A 15,108-nucleotide genomic window follows, 5' to 3' on the forward strand; every position below is an offset into this window, starting at 1 on the left:
AGACATGCATCGCATTAACCAGCCTGATAATAGCTCATTTCCAATTTGTTTAATTTATCTAAACTCTGAATTCAATAGGAATGGAGTTATAGGCCTACTAAGGCGGATATAGGCAGACTATCACATTCGACCTATACCATAGCCCACATAGTCCATCTATCATATTTAAAAAGGACTGAAGACAGAAAAATATAATTTGGTTCCATTTCAACATATTATTAGTGAAACCAAAGTGTTATAATAATAATAATAATATACCATTTAGCAGACGCTTTAATCAAAGCGACTTACAGTCATGTGTGCATACATTTTTACGTATGGGTGGTCCTGGGGATCGAACCCACTACCCTGGTGTTACAAGCGCCATGCTCTACCAATTGAGCTACATATATATATAATTTAAATCAAATAGCGTAGTACACAGTGGCGTGTATTCATGGATGCCAAGGGAAGCCAGGCTCCCAAAGAAATTGCCAAATAAAAGATTTAACATACACATTCTTTTGTCTTTCATCTCTCTGTGTTTCATACATGTCCTTCAATTCTCAAGAGGCTTTATGTATCTCACTGGATAAAGCATCCGAGCCAACCAAACAGTGCCCCTCTGTCTCAGTATGCGTAGCGTATCTATCTGGTGCCGTCTGGTCAGAAAGAGTATGACATTGTTGCCGCCCTGCATTGTCTTGGCTGTGTGCTTAGTGTTTTTGTCCTGTTGGAAGATTAACCTTCGCCCCAGTCTGAGGTCCTGAGCGCTTTGGAGCAGGTTTTCATCAAGGATCTCCCTGTACTTTGCTCCGTTCATCTTTCCCTCGATCCTGACTAGTCTCCCAGTCCCTGCCACTGAAAAACATGCCACCACCATGCTTCACCGTAGGGATGGTGCCAGGTTTCCTCCAGACGTAACGCTTGGCATTCAGGCCAAAGAGTTTAATCTTGGTTTCATCAGACCAGAGAATCTTGTTTCTCATGGTCTGAGAGTCCTTTAGGTGCCTTTTGGCAACTCCAAGGGGGCTGTCATGTGCCTTTTACGGAGGAGTTGCTTCCGTCTGGCCACTCTACCATAAAGGCCTAATTGGTGGAGTACTGCAGAAATGGTTGTCCTTCTGGTAGGTTCTCCCATCTTCACAGAGGAACTCTGTGTGCCAATCATACGTAAGAAGACTCAAGGCTGTAATCGCTGCCAAAGGTGCTTCAGCAGAGTACTGAGTAAAGGGTCTGAATACTTATGGAAATGTGATACTTCCGGGTTTTTTATTTTATAAATTTGATAACATTTCACAAAAACAGTTTTTGCTTTATCATTATGGGGTATTGCGTGTAAATTGATGAGGGGGAAGAAGTATTTAATCCATTTTCGAATAAGGATGTAACGTAACAAAATGTGGAAAAAGTCAAGGGGTCTGAATACTTTCCGAATGCAGTGTGTGTGTATATATATATATATATATATATATATATCCTGAGCTTTCTTAGATCTCCTAGATATGGGACAGACACTTCAAAACCTTATTCCTTATGATTAATTTTTTTACTGTCTTTTTTTTGCCATTTATGAATGTGTTATTCAATGTGTTTCTATGGGTTATAGTAGTAAAAGCCTAATTCAATATTTAATCTAATTATTATTTTATTTAAAAAAATTATACCTAAAAATAAATAAAATAGTCAAATGACCATCTTAAAACAATTCCATATGACAGCTTAGAACAATTTGTTGGGCCTTCCTCTGACACCGCCTGATATAGAGGTCCTGGATGGCCGGGAGCTCGGCCTCTGTGATGTACAGGGCTGTCCGTACCACCCTCTGTAGCGCTTTGCGGTCAAGGGCGGTGCATTTCCCATACCAAGTGGTGATGCAGCCAGTCAAGATGCTCTCGATGGTGCAGCTGTAGAACATTTTGAAAAGTGTGCATCGAATTCTACTAGATGAACAGCCGAAATCAGTATAATGTCCTGGCATTTAAACCATACTCGATTTTTGAAAATTCACATAATATACAACATTTTATTTTTGAATACTGAGAATGCATCATGCGCGATTGCATTGTTTCCCGCTATTCGTTGATTTCGGTGGCGCATCCCCATATCGAATTGATCAGCTGTTGTCAAAGCCGAACTTAGCATGACATCCGGGCATTTAAAATATACTTGATTTTTGAAATGTTGCATACTATTAAACTTTTTTTTTTGCATACTCAAACTGACTACTATTTAGGACGCAAGCATGGGTATTCGGACACAGACATTTAGTTTTTTTGCATTCCATCCTTTTTATCTGTAGAAAGTTTGCTCTTCTTGTGTAAAATGCACCTACAAATCCGACAAAGTTGTAACTTGACTGAAGGGAATTAATTTATTTGTCAGATGCCCCGATCAGATTGGTCAACGGTCCTAACTCCTGCTCTGGGAGAGTGGAGGTCTACCACAATGGTAGCTGGGGGACAGTGTGTGATGACTCGTGGGACTTGAGTGACGCCCAGGTTGTGTGTAGACAGCTGGGCTGTGGAAGAGCTCTGTCTGCACCACCTGAAGCCCGCTTCGGACAGGGGAACGGGACGATCTGGCTGGATGACGTTATATGTACAGGCAGCGAATCTAATCTCACAAGGTGCAGTCACAATGGGTTTGGGAGACATAACTGTAATCATGGTGAAGATGCTGGTGTCGTCTGTTCAGGTAGGAGTATCATTCTTTAATGATCTATATTCATAATTTTTTATCATTCAATCAAGAACTTCTTTAAGGCTTTATGGATATAGTTAGATCACCATTCTGGTGTCTTATTTTTAGACCAGGGTCAATTCCGGGCCTTGGCTATAACCAGGGCCTGTCGTTTCTTTTCCATATTATTTTTCTTGTTGGGGGGGGGGGGGTCACACAGTGTTTTCTTGGTAGTCTTAAACACACACATGGTTATGGGCTTAAAGTACCCAGGCTCATGTTGACTTCAGGTGAATTACTCCCTAAATGTATACCTTTTCTCTCTTCTCTCTCATTCCTCACTTTCTTACCCTCCCCCCGTTTTTTCTCAGACTCAGAGCGTCCTTCCATCTCAGGCCCAGAGCTGGTGTGTGGGCGGAGCCTCCTAGAGGTGGGTCTCAGCCGGGCTGGTCTGGAGACTGCAGGTCTGAACGCGTTCTCTGCTCACCTGGCTGACCTCCGCTGCTCCTCCCATCAGGAGGCTAACGGAACAGTGTGGTTCCAGGTGGAGCGCAGGGAGGGCAGCTGTGGAAACACATTGACGGTGAGGAGTGAGAACACTGACTTCTGTCCCTTTTCAATATTCTCTCTTCTTACGATCAATTAACTTCAACTGAAGGGCAGTTCATACTGTATCTGTCAGTTGTTAATTAATTTTTAGAAAAATGTAAATTCAGATCTGCTGAATGGTTGATAGCTGTTAATTATTCCCGATAATCCTGGGGGGAAATCATTTTCACAATTCCATTTGAATTATCAATGCGCATCCACTGTCCCACAGCCCAGCTAGGCAATTCATTAACTTAATCTACACTGGAAAAAGCGTCTAGACATTATTTACCCATGCTTCTAGCCTAGCTTTTGGTTTCCAACTGTGGGAGTTTGTCTAAACCTTGCTGCCTGCCTCTCTGAAACTGGCCAGGTGGTCTGGACAAACTCCTGGCTCTACACATGAATAATGTGTCATGTGAATAATAATTTCCACACTTCAGGGAGACATGACCAGGTCTTTATTATATGATATTATATGATATTATATGATATTATATGATATTATATGATATTATATTTTATTATATATTTTTTTATTATATTTTATTATATTTTATTATATTATATTATATTGTATTTTATTATATCATGTCCACAGGTCATTTTGTTAATGTCATCCCAACTGTCCTCCCAACTGTCCTCTCTTCATCTATGTTCCAGACCAACAGCACCCATGCCATCTACTCCAACAGTTTATTCATCTACCATGTGCACAATGTCTCCTTCACCCGACCCGTGAGCATACCTTTCTCCTGTGCCTATCCGCTAGACACAGAGAGCAGCCTAGATGTGGCCGTCGTACCCTACCTACCGTGAGTGGAGACGTCACTTTACAGAAAACTATACAAACATCACAACACAACACACTACAACACACTACACAACACACCACAACACAACACATCACAACACACCACAACACATCACAACACAACACAACACACCACATCACAACACACCACACCACATCACAACACAACACACCACAACACACTACACCACACACCACACCACACCACACCACAACACAACACATCACATCACAACACACCACAACACACTACACCACACACCACACCACACCACACCACATCACAACACACCACAAAACACACCACACCACATCACAACACAACACACCACAAAACACACCACACCACACCACAAAACACACCACACCACACCACAACACATCACAACACACCACAACACACCACAACATTGTAGTCCCGCCCCATCTGTGTTACACCCTGATTAGTTCAGGATTCTAACAATAGTCAGTCAGATATCTGGAAATATTTATAATGTTGTTTTTTTTCATGGCATTTTATACATCCAATCTTGTTGTTATTAAATGCAGACAAATATGCACATAACAAGCTACAGCTTTGTAACTTTGTCATAAATAAAATACATTTGTCTTAGCTTGTTCTCTTGGCACCAGGGTGGAGGGTGGAGTTTCAGGTATTGGCTCCAAGGCGTCAGCCTGCATGTCTCTGTACCACAACTCCAACTACACAGAGCCTTACCCAGCGGGTCAGAGAGTCACTCTGCCACTGGGCTCCGCTCTGCATGTGGGCGTGTCCGTCAAGGAGACGGAGACGGAGCGATTTGTGGTTGTCCTGGACAACTGCTACGCCACTCATTCCCCCAACCCTGACGACCCTATGAGATATTTCATCATTCAGAACAAGTATTTATGCTTCTTTATAGTTTATAGACTGAACAAAGCAAGTCAATTAAGAAAGTCTGTTAAGAATAAATGATTATTTACAATGATGGCCTGTGAGTGTGTGTGTTTGTGCTTGGCTACATGTCTGTGTATATTTGTGAGTGGACTTGTCCGAGCCAGACGGCCCATAGGACTGTAGCACGAGGCAACTTGATGTACAAGCACACCTCATGTGCCTTACACCCAATCAATTTGTTTTATGCTGATATGAGTGCAAAGCAGAGAGGCATCAGGTCCCATTTTTGGTTGTGTATTTTTGTAACTGTGTATGAGTTAAACCCTGGTCCTCCCTCTCTGTTCCCCAGATGTCCTAGTGATCATACCCAGGTCAGGGTGGAGGAGAGTGGCTCATCACTCGAGGCTCGCTTCTCTGCGCTGCTGTTTCTGTTCCAGGGGGACTACCGGGACGTCTTCCTGCACTGCAGTCTCAGCCTGTGTGACCAGAGGACCTCCTCCTGCTCTCCAGTGAGTCCTTGGCCCGTATTCACAAAGCGTTTCAGAGTAGGAGCGCTGATCTCAGATCAGTTTGGCCTTTTAGATCATGGTGAATTAGAGGTGTAACCTGATCCTTGATCAGCACTCCTGAGATCCTTTGTGAATACTGGCCATGGACTCTTCATCAATCTCTGTCTGTCTGTTCCACTTTCCCTCTCTCCCTCTCCCCTCTCTCTCTCTCTCTCTCTCTCTCTCTCTCTCTCTCTCTCTCTCTCTCTCTCTCTCTCTCTCTCTCTCTCTCTCTTTCTGTCTCTCTGGTGCAGTACTCTCTTACCCTTCTAAAACAATTTGGTTTCTTTCCACAGTTGTGTTCCAGGCGAAGGAGATCCCGTTCCATCTCCAGTTCCGTCCCCCTTAATCCCGTCACCATCGGTCCAATCAGCTGTGAGTATTAAACCTCTACCAACAACAACCTGGCTGCCAATCACGCGGACAGTGTTGATGATGATATGGGACACACACACACACACACACACACACACAGTCACACACACACACACACACACAGTCACACACACACACACACACACACACACACACACACACACACACACACACACACACACACACAAAGTAAACAGTTTCTCTCTGTTTGACTTCCAGGGACTTGGAGTCTGGACTGAGCCTTGGGAGGTGCAGTAGTGAGTCGTTAGGGTATCTGATTCAATGTCCTTCTACTTTTGAATTTACTTTTTCATGTATCTCTCTGGCTGTGTTTTGTGACTATTGTATATTGTCTTTGTGTTTCATTGTTGCAAGAAGTATCCATACCCAGACATTCAGCCCTCTTAGAGGTGTTTCCCTTTTTCTGCAGCCTTAAAGGCCCAGTCAAAATTCTGTTTTTCCAGATTTTTAAAATCATATTGTACAACAGCTCATGAAATTAACACTGTAAAAGCGTGAAAAAATTGTATCACTGTTATTTCCTGATAGTTGCTGGTTGAAAATACAATCTACACAGAACCTTCTAATCAGCAGGTTTGCATTGGCGGGAGTTTCGGCTTTCCATGGTAACATCGCAATGAGGTAAATTGGTTAATAGACCAATAACAAAGAGAATTCCAAACCTCTCTGTCAATAACAATTAGTTTTCAGTTGTCCCATCTCCACTCAGACCACTCCCAGACAGCCCTAGCAAAATTCTTGCTTGAGAAATGTTTTTTTGCTTAAAAGCTATTTTTGCCGATTTTATTGGAAAGCTATTACAGTAAGTTACTTAATTGTTACATAGAAATGATTTGATATTGATATAAAAAACGGCTGCATTGGGAATTTAAAACCATAGCCATCAAAAATGTTTGATTATTGCTTTGAAGCTGTTTATTTTCTTTGATGGTGATTGCTAGATGTTTTTCTTCCATTATTTGTGTGATATATTGATTCATGATGGCAGTCTCTTTGGTTTTGATGGTTTGTTAAGGTGGGTTAATGTGTTGATTTTATTTCATGTTTATTTTTTTACTTAATTGAACTTTGAACAATTATTGATTGTTGACTTTGATTTTGAGTGAATGTTAAAAAACATTCTGTTAAACTGACTTAAGATAAACCAAATAAAATAATCTTAAAATCACTGGCCATTGAACCTGTTTAAGTGACTGTTGAGAACTGAAATTTAAGGGGATAATGTAATTAATACAGCTAATAAATGGGGTTAAATAATAATGTTATTTTTTGTATCATCTGAGTAATCAGTTTAGGTCGATTAAAAATGTAGATGTAATTCATTTTCCAATTCTGTTTAACTATGCATGTTTCTTGTGATGTAGCCTAGTTTTGATTTTATTGTATTGATGACAATGATTATATACGTATATACAGTACCAGTCAAAAGTTTGGACAGACCTACTCATTCCAGGGTTTTTCTTTATTTTTTACTATTTTCTACATTGTAGAATAATAGTGAAAACATCAAAACTATGAAATAGCACATACTATTGCCTTTGCCAAAAAGTGTTAAACAAATCTACAGTGGGGAAAACAAGTATTTAGTCAGCCACCAATTGTGCAAGTTCTCCCACTTAAAAAGATGAGAGAGGCCTGTAATTTTCATCATAGGTACACGTCAACTATGACAGACAAAATGAGATTTTTTTTTCCTGAAAATCTCTTTGTAGGATTTTTTATGAATTTATTTGCAAATTATGGTGGAAAATAAGTATTTGGTCAATAACAAAAGTTTCTCAATACTTTGTTATATACCCTTTGTTGGCAATGACACACGTCAAACGTTTTCTGTAAGTCTTCGAAAGGTTTTCACACACTTTTGGCCCATTCCTCCATGCAGATCTCCTCTAGAGCAGTGATGTTTTGGGGCTGTCGCTGGGCAACACAGACTTTCAACTCCCTCCAAAGATTTTCTATGGGGTTGAAATCTGGAGACTGGCTAGGACACTCCAGGACCTTGAAATGCTTCTTACGAAGCCACTCCTTCGTTGCCCGGGTGGTGTGTTTGGGATCATTGTCATGCTGAAAGACCCAGCCACGTTTCATCTTCAATGCCCTTGCTGATGGAAGGAGGTTTTCACTCAAAATCTCACGATACATGGCCCCATTCATTCTTTCCTTTACACGGATCAGTCGTCCTAGTCCCTTTGCAGAAAAACAGCCCCAAAGCATGATGTTTCCACCCCCATGCTTCACAGTAGGTATGGTGTTCTTTGGATGCAACTCAGCATTCATTGTCCTCCAAACACGACGAGTTGAGTTTTTACCAAAAAGTTATATTTTGCTTTCATCTGACCATATGACATTCTCCCAATCCTCTTCTGGATCATCCAAATGCACTCTTGCAAACTTCAGACGGGCCTGGACATGTACTGGCTTAAGCAGGGGGACACGTCTGGCACTGCAGGATTTGAGTCCCTGGCGGCGTAGTGTGTTACTGATGGCTTTGTTACTTTGGTCCCAGCTCTCTGCAGGTCATTCAGTAGGTCCCCCCGTGTGGTTCTGGGATTTTTGCTCACCATTCTTGTGATCATTTTGACCCCACGGGTTGAGAACTTGCGTGGAGCCCCAGATCGAGGGAGATTATCAGTGGTCTTGTATGTCTTCCATTTCCTAATAATTGCTCCCACAGTTGATTTCTTCAAACCAAGCTGCTTACCTATTGCAGATTCAGTCTTCCCAGCCTGGTGCAGGTCTACAATTTTGTTTCTGGTGTCCTTTGACAGCTCTTTGGTCTTGGCCATAGTGGAGTTTGGAGTGTGACTGTTTGAGGTTGTGGACAGGTGTCTTTTATACTGATAACAAGTTCAAACAGGTGCCATTAATACAGGTAACGAGTGGAGGACAGAGGAGCCTCTTAAAGAAGAAGTTACAGGTCTGTGAGAGCCAGAAATCTTGCTTGTTTGTAAGTGACCAAATACTCATTTTCCACCATAATTTGCAAATAAATTCATAAAAAATCCTACAATGTGATTTTCTGGAGAAAAAAAAACTCAATTTGTCTGTCATAGTTGACGTGTACCTATGATGAAAGTTACAGGCCTCTCTCATCTTTTTAAGTGGGAGAACTTGCACAATTGGTGGCTGACTAAATACTTTTTTCCCCCACTGTAAATATATTTTATATTTGAGATTCTTCAAAGTAGACACCCTTTGCCTTGATGACAGCGTCTCAAACTCTTGGCATTCTCTCAACCAGCTTTATGAGGTAGTCACCTGGAATGCATTTCAATTAACAGGTGTGCCTTATTAAAAGTTAATTTGTGGGATTTCTTTCCTTCTTAATGCATTTGAGCCAATCAGTTGTGTTGTATCAAGGTAGGGGGAGTTTACAGAAGATAGCCCTATTTGGTAAAAGACCAAGTCCATATTATGGCAAGAACAACTCAAATAAGCAGAGAAACGACAGGCCATTAGTACTTTAAGACATGCAAAAACCATCAAGCGCTATGATGAAACTGGCTCTCATGAGGACCGCCACAGGAATGGAAGACCCAGAGTTACCTCTGCTGCAGAGGATAAGTTCATTAGAGTTACCAGCCCCAGAAATTACAGCCCAAATAAATGCTTCACAGAGTTCAAGTAACAGACACATCTCAACATCAACTGTTCAGAGGAGACTGTGTGAATTAGGCCTTCATGGTCGAATTGCTGCAAAGAAACCACTACTAAAGGACACCAATAAGAAGAAGAGACTTGCTTGGGCCAAGAAACGTGCAATGGCCATTAGACCGGTGGAAATGTGTCCTTTGGTGTTGAGTCCAAATTTGAGATTATTGGTTCCAACAACAGTGTCTTTGTGAGACGCAGTGTAGGTGAACGGATAATCTCCGCATTGTAGTTCCCACCGTAAAGCATGGAGGAGGAGGTGTTATGGTGTGGGGGTGCTTTGCTGGTGACACTGTGATTTATTTAGAATTCAAGGCACACAACCAGCATGGCTACGACAGCATTCTGCAGCGATACGCCATCCCATCTGGTTTAGGCTTAGTGAGACTATCATTTGTTTTTCAACAGGACAATGACCCAACACACTTCCTGGCTGTGTAAGGGCTATTTTACCAAGAAGGAGAGTGATGGAGTGCTGCATCAGATGACCTGACCTCCACAATTCCCTGACCTCAACCAAATTGAGATGGTTTGGGATGAGTCGGACCACAGAGTGAAGGAAAAGCAGCTAACAACTGCTCAGCATATGTGGGAACTCCTTCAAGACTGTTGGAAAAGCATTCCAGGTGAAGCTGGTTGAGAGAATGCCAATTTATTTATTTTATTTTTATTTAACCTTTATTTAACCAGGTAAGCCAGTTGAGAACAAGTTCTCATTTACAACTGCAACCTGGCCAAGATAAAGCAAAGCAGTGCGATAAAAACAACAACACAGAGTTACATATGGGGTAAACAAAACATAAAGTCAAAAATACAACAGAAAATATATATACAGTGTGTGTGAATGTAGTAAGTTATGGAGGTAAGGCAATAAATAGGCCATAGTGCAAAATAGTTACAATTTCGTATTAACACTGGAATGATAGATGTGCAAAAGATGATCTGCAAATAGAGATACTGGGGTGCAAATTAGCAAAATAAATAACAATATGGGGATGAGGTAGTTGGGTGGGCTAATTTCAGAATGGCTGTGTACAGGTGCAGTGATCGGTAAGCTGCTCTGACAACTGACGCTTAAAGTTAGTGAGGGAGATAAGAGTCTCCAGCTTCAGAGATTTTTGCAGTTCGTTCCAGTCATTGGCAGCAGAGAACTGGAATGAATGGCGGCCAAAGGAGGTGTTGGCTTTGGGGATGGCCAGTGAGACATACCTGCTGGAGTGCAGACTACGGGTGGGTGTTGCTATGGTGACCAGTGAGCTAAGATAAGACAGGTATTTGCCTAGCAGTGATTTATAGATGACCTGGAGCAAGTGGGTTTGGCGACGAATATGTAGTGAGGGCCAGCCAACAAGAGCGTACAGGTCACAATGGTGAGTAGTATATGGGGCTTTGGTGACAAAACGGATGGCACTGTGATAGACTACATCCAATTTGCTGAGTAGAGTGTTGGAGGCTATTTTGTAAATGACATCGCCGAAGTCAAGGATCGGTAGGATAGTCCGTTTTACGAGGGCATGTTTGGCAGCATGAGCAGAGTCTAGATCTAACTTTTGATTGGAGATGCTTAATGTGAGTCTGGAAGGAGAGTTTACAGTCTAACCAGGCACCTAGGTATTTGTAGTTGTCCACATACTCTAGGTCAGACCCGCCGAGAGTAGTGATTCTAGTCGGGTGGGCGGGTGCAAGCAGCGTTTGGTTGAAGAGCATGCATTTAGTTTTACTAGTGTTTAAGAGCAGTTGGAGGCTATGGAAGGAGTGTTGTATGGCGTTGAAGCTCGTTTGGAGGTTTGTTAACACAGTGTCCAATGAAGGGCCAGATGTATACAAAATGGTGTCGTCCGCATAGAGGTGGATCCGAGCGTCACCAGCAGCAAGAGCGACATCACTGATATACACAGAGAATAGAGTCAGCCCGGGAATTGAACCCTGTGGCACTCCCATAGAGACTGCCAGAGGTCCAGACAACAGGCCCTCCGATTTGACACATTGAACTCTATCTGAGAAGTAGTTGGTGAACCAGGCAAGGCAGTCATTAGAGAAACCAAGGCTATTTAGCCTGCCAATAAGAATGCGGTGGTTGACAGTGTCGAAAGCCTTGGCCAGGTCGATGAAGACGGCTGCGCAGTACTGTCTTTTATCAATCGCGGTTATAATATCGTTTAGGACCTTGAGCGTGGCTGAGGTGCACCCATGACCAGCTCGGAAACCGGATTGCATAGCGGAGAAGGTACGGTGGGATTCGAAATGGTCGGTGGTCTGTTTGTTAACTTGGCTTTCAAATACTTTCGAAAGGCAGGGCAGGATGGATATAGGTCTGTAACAGTTTGGATCTAGAGTGTCACCCCCTTTGAAGAGGGGGATGACCGCGGCAGCTTTCCAATCTCTGGGGATCTCAGACGTTACGAAAGAGAGGTTGAACAGGCTAGTAATAGGGGTTGCGACAATTTCGGCGGCTAATTTTAGAAAGAAAGGGTCCAGATTGTCTAGCCCAGCTGATTTGTAGGGGTCCAGATTTTTCAGTTCTTTCAGAACATCAGCTGTCTGAATTTGTGTGAAGGAGAAGCGGGGGGGGGGCATGGGCAAGTTGCAGCGGAGGGTGCAGAGCTGGTGGCCAGGGTAGTGGTAGCCAGGTGGAAAGCATGGCCAGCCGTAGCAAAATGCTTGTTGAAATGCTCGATTATTGTAGATTTATCGGTGGTGACAGTGTTTCCTAGCCTCAGTGCAGTGGGCAGTTGGGAGGAGGTGCTCTTATTTTCCATGGACTTTACAGTGTCCCAAAACTTTTTGGAGTTAGTGCTACAGGATGCACATTTCTGTTGGAAAAAGCTAGCCTTTGCTTTCCTAACTGATTGTGTATATTGGTTCCTGACTTCCCTGAAAAGTTGCATATCGCGGGGGCTGTTCGATGCTAATGCAGTACGCCACAGGATGTTTTTGTGCTGGTCAAGGGCAGTCGAGTCTGAGGAGAACCAGGGGCTATATCTGTTCTTAGTTCTGAATTTTTTGAATGGGGCATGCTTATTTAAGATTGAGAGGAAAGCACTTTTAAAGAACAACCAGGCATCCTCTACTGACGGAATGAGGTCAATATCCATCCAGGATACCCGGGCCAGGTCAATTAGAAAGGCCTGCTCACTAAAGTGTTTTAGGGAGCGTTTGACAGTGATGAGGGGTTGTCGTTTGACCGCGGACCCATTACGGACGCAGGCAATAAGGCAGTGATCGCTGAGATCCTGGTTGAAGACAGCGGAGGTGTATTTAGAGGGTAAATTTGTCAGGATGATATCTATGAGGGTGCCCATGTTTACAGATTTAGGGTTGTACCTGGTAGGTTCGTTGATAATTTGTGTGGGATTGAGGGCATCTAGTTTAGATTGTAGGTTGGCCGGGGTGTTAAGCATATCCCGGTTTAGGTCACCAAGCAGTACGAACTCTGAGGATAGATGGGGGGCAATCAGTTCACATATGGTGTCCAGGGCACAGCTCGGGGCTGAGGGGGGTCTGTAGCAAGTGGCTACAGTGAGAGACTTATTTCTGGAAAGGTGGATTTTTAGAAGTAGAAGCTCAAACTGTTTGGGCACAGACCTGGATAGTATGATAGAGCTCTGCAGGCTATCTCTAGAGTTGATTGCAAACCTTGTGGTCCTCTGTAGCTCAGTTGGTAGAGCACGGCGCTTGTAACGCCAGGGTAGTAGGTTCAATCCCCGGGACCATCCATACACAAAAATGTATGCACGCATGACTGTAAGTTGCTTTGGATAAAAGCGTCTGCTAAATGGCATATTATTATTATTATAACCCCACCCCCTTTGGCAGTTCTATCGAGACAGAAAATGTTGTAGTTGGGGATGGAAATGTCTGAATTTTAGTCTCCTTCCTAAGCCAGGATTCAGACACTGCTAGAACATCAGGGTTGGCGGATTGTGCTAACGCAGTGAATAACTCAAACTTAGGGAGGAGGCTTCGGATGTTAATGTGCAAGAAACCAAGGCTTTTATGGTTACAGAAGTCAACAAATGATAATGCCTGGGGAGTAGGAGTGATACTGGGGGCTACAGGGCCTGGGTTAACCTCTACATCACCAGAGGAACAGAGGAGGAGTAGAATAAGGATACGGCTAAAGGCTTTCAGTACTGGTCTTCTAGTGCGTTGGGTACAGAGAAAAAAAGGGGCAGATTTCCGGGCGTTGTAGAATAGATTCAGGGCATTATGTACAGACAAGGATATGGAAGGATATGAGTACAGTGGAGGTAAACCTAAGCGTTGGGTAACGATGAAAGAGATCACTGGAGGCACCGATTGAGTCGGTCTCCACGTGTATGGGGGTGGGACAAAGGAGCTATCTATGGCAGGTTGAGCTGGGCTGGGGGATCTACAGTGAAATAGTACAATAAGAAATAACCGAAACAGCAATAAGAAAGGCATATTGACATGGGAGAGAGGCATAAAGCAATCACAGGTGTTATTCGAGAGAGCTAAGACAACAGCTGGTAATGGCGACAAAGTTTGGGCTTAGGCTAAACATAAACAGGATTCGGTACCGTATAAAGGAACAGTCCAGCAGGCATCAGCTGTATAGCTGAGTTATCATAAGGTCCGGTGAACAGCAATAGGAGAGTTCGGAGGTAGTTCGGGGGTTACTACAGCACTGGCGAGCAAGAGGCCATGGCTTGCGTGTGCTAGCGGGCCGGGACTAGCAGATGGATCTTCGTGGTCGACGTCGTAACGGGAAGCCTGTTGAAACCACATCAGACGATTTAGTCGGCAGACCAAATGTGTTGGATCGGCGGGGTGTGCCAAGAGTGTGCATAGCTGTCATCAAGGCAAAGGGTGGCTATGTGAAGAATCTCAAATATAAAATATATTTTGATTTGTTTACACTTTTTTGGTTACTACATGATTCCATATGTGTTATTTCATAGTTTTGATGTCTTCACTAATATTCTACAATGAAGAAAATAGTGAAAATAAAGAAAAACCCTTGAATGAGTAGGTGTTCTAAAACTTTTGACCCGTATACATTTGGGGATGGAAAAAACACTTAAACAACACAATGTAACTCCAAGTCAATCACACTTCTGTGAAATCAAACTGTCCGCTTAGGAAGTGTGGGGGTCTATTTTCTTATAACTAGATGTGATGCCTAGCTTAGAAAGAATACATTAATGATTAAACATAATAGGTTTGTGCTGTACTGATATAGATTGTTTAACATAACAAGCTGTGATTAATGTGGGGAACTGTTAGGGGGTAGGCTGAGACAGACTTGTGACTCACATACACACACACTGCCTCTTTGTTAAACCGCTCAAGGACATGTGTTCTGCTACAGTGGAGAGGAACAGACTATGTCTGAGGTTGCTGACTCGAGACAAGTTGTGGAGATAACAACTAATGCCTGGCAACAGTGAAGCGCCAAGGGGATGGGACCAGCCTGTGCGCCAACAATAGGCTGAGTAAGACTAAACAACGCTCAGTCTCTACTCTGATAGGCCTGCTTGGAGCAGGAACTATCTCTGACAGAGTATTTAAAGAAGAACTTATAACAATGGCTCAGTTCTCTGACTGCCCTG

The 15,108-nt window shown here is 43.0% G+C and overlaps 1 protein-coding gene across 1 annotated transcript in view; it reads left to right on the top strand.

Moving 5' to 3' along the window:
* The window catches only part of LOC311103248 (scavenger receptor cysteine-rich domain-containing protein DMBT1-like), a gene marked incomplete at both ends in the record, with an annotated part of 31,032 nt that extends 25,158 nt beyond the window's left edge, over nt 1-5,874 (top strand). Inside the window, 6 exons of the mRNA XM_084144787.1 lie at nt 2,378-2,580; nt 3,033-3,244; nt 3,913-4,064; nt 4,697-4,945; nt 5,290-5,449; nt 5,785-5,874. Of these exons, the coding sequence (XP_084000913.1) occupies nt 2,378-2,580; nt 3,033-3,244; nt 3,913-4,064; nt 4,697-4,945; nt 5,290-5,449; nt 5,785-5,874 (1,066 nt within the window). The remainder of the gene's footprint in view (nt 1-2,377; nt 2,581-3,032; nt 3,245-3,912; nt 4,065-4,696; nt 4,946-5,289; nt 5,450-5,784) is intronic.
* Between the last annotated feature and the right edge of the window lie 9,234 nt (nt 5,875-15,108).

Source organism: Coregonus lavaretus, assembly GCF_964263955.1.
Source record: "Coregonus lavaretus genome assembly, chromosome: 28".
Taxonomy (NCBI): Eukaryota; Metazoa; Chordata; class Actinopteri; order Salmoniformes; family Salmonidae; genus Coregonus; species Coregonus lavaretus.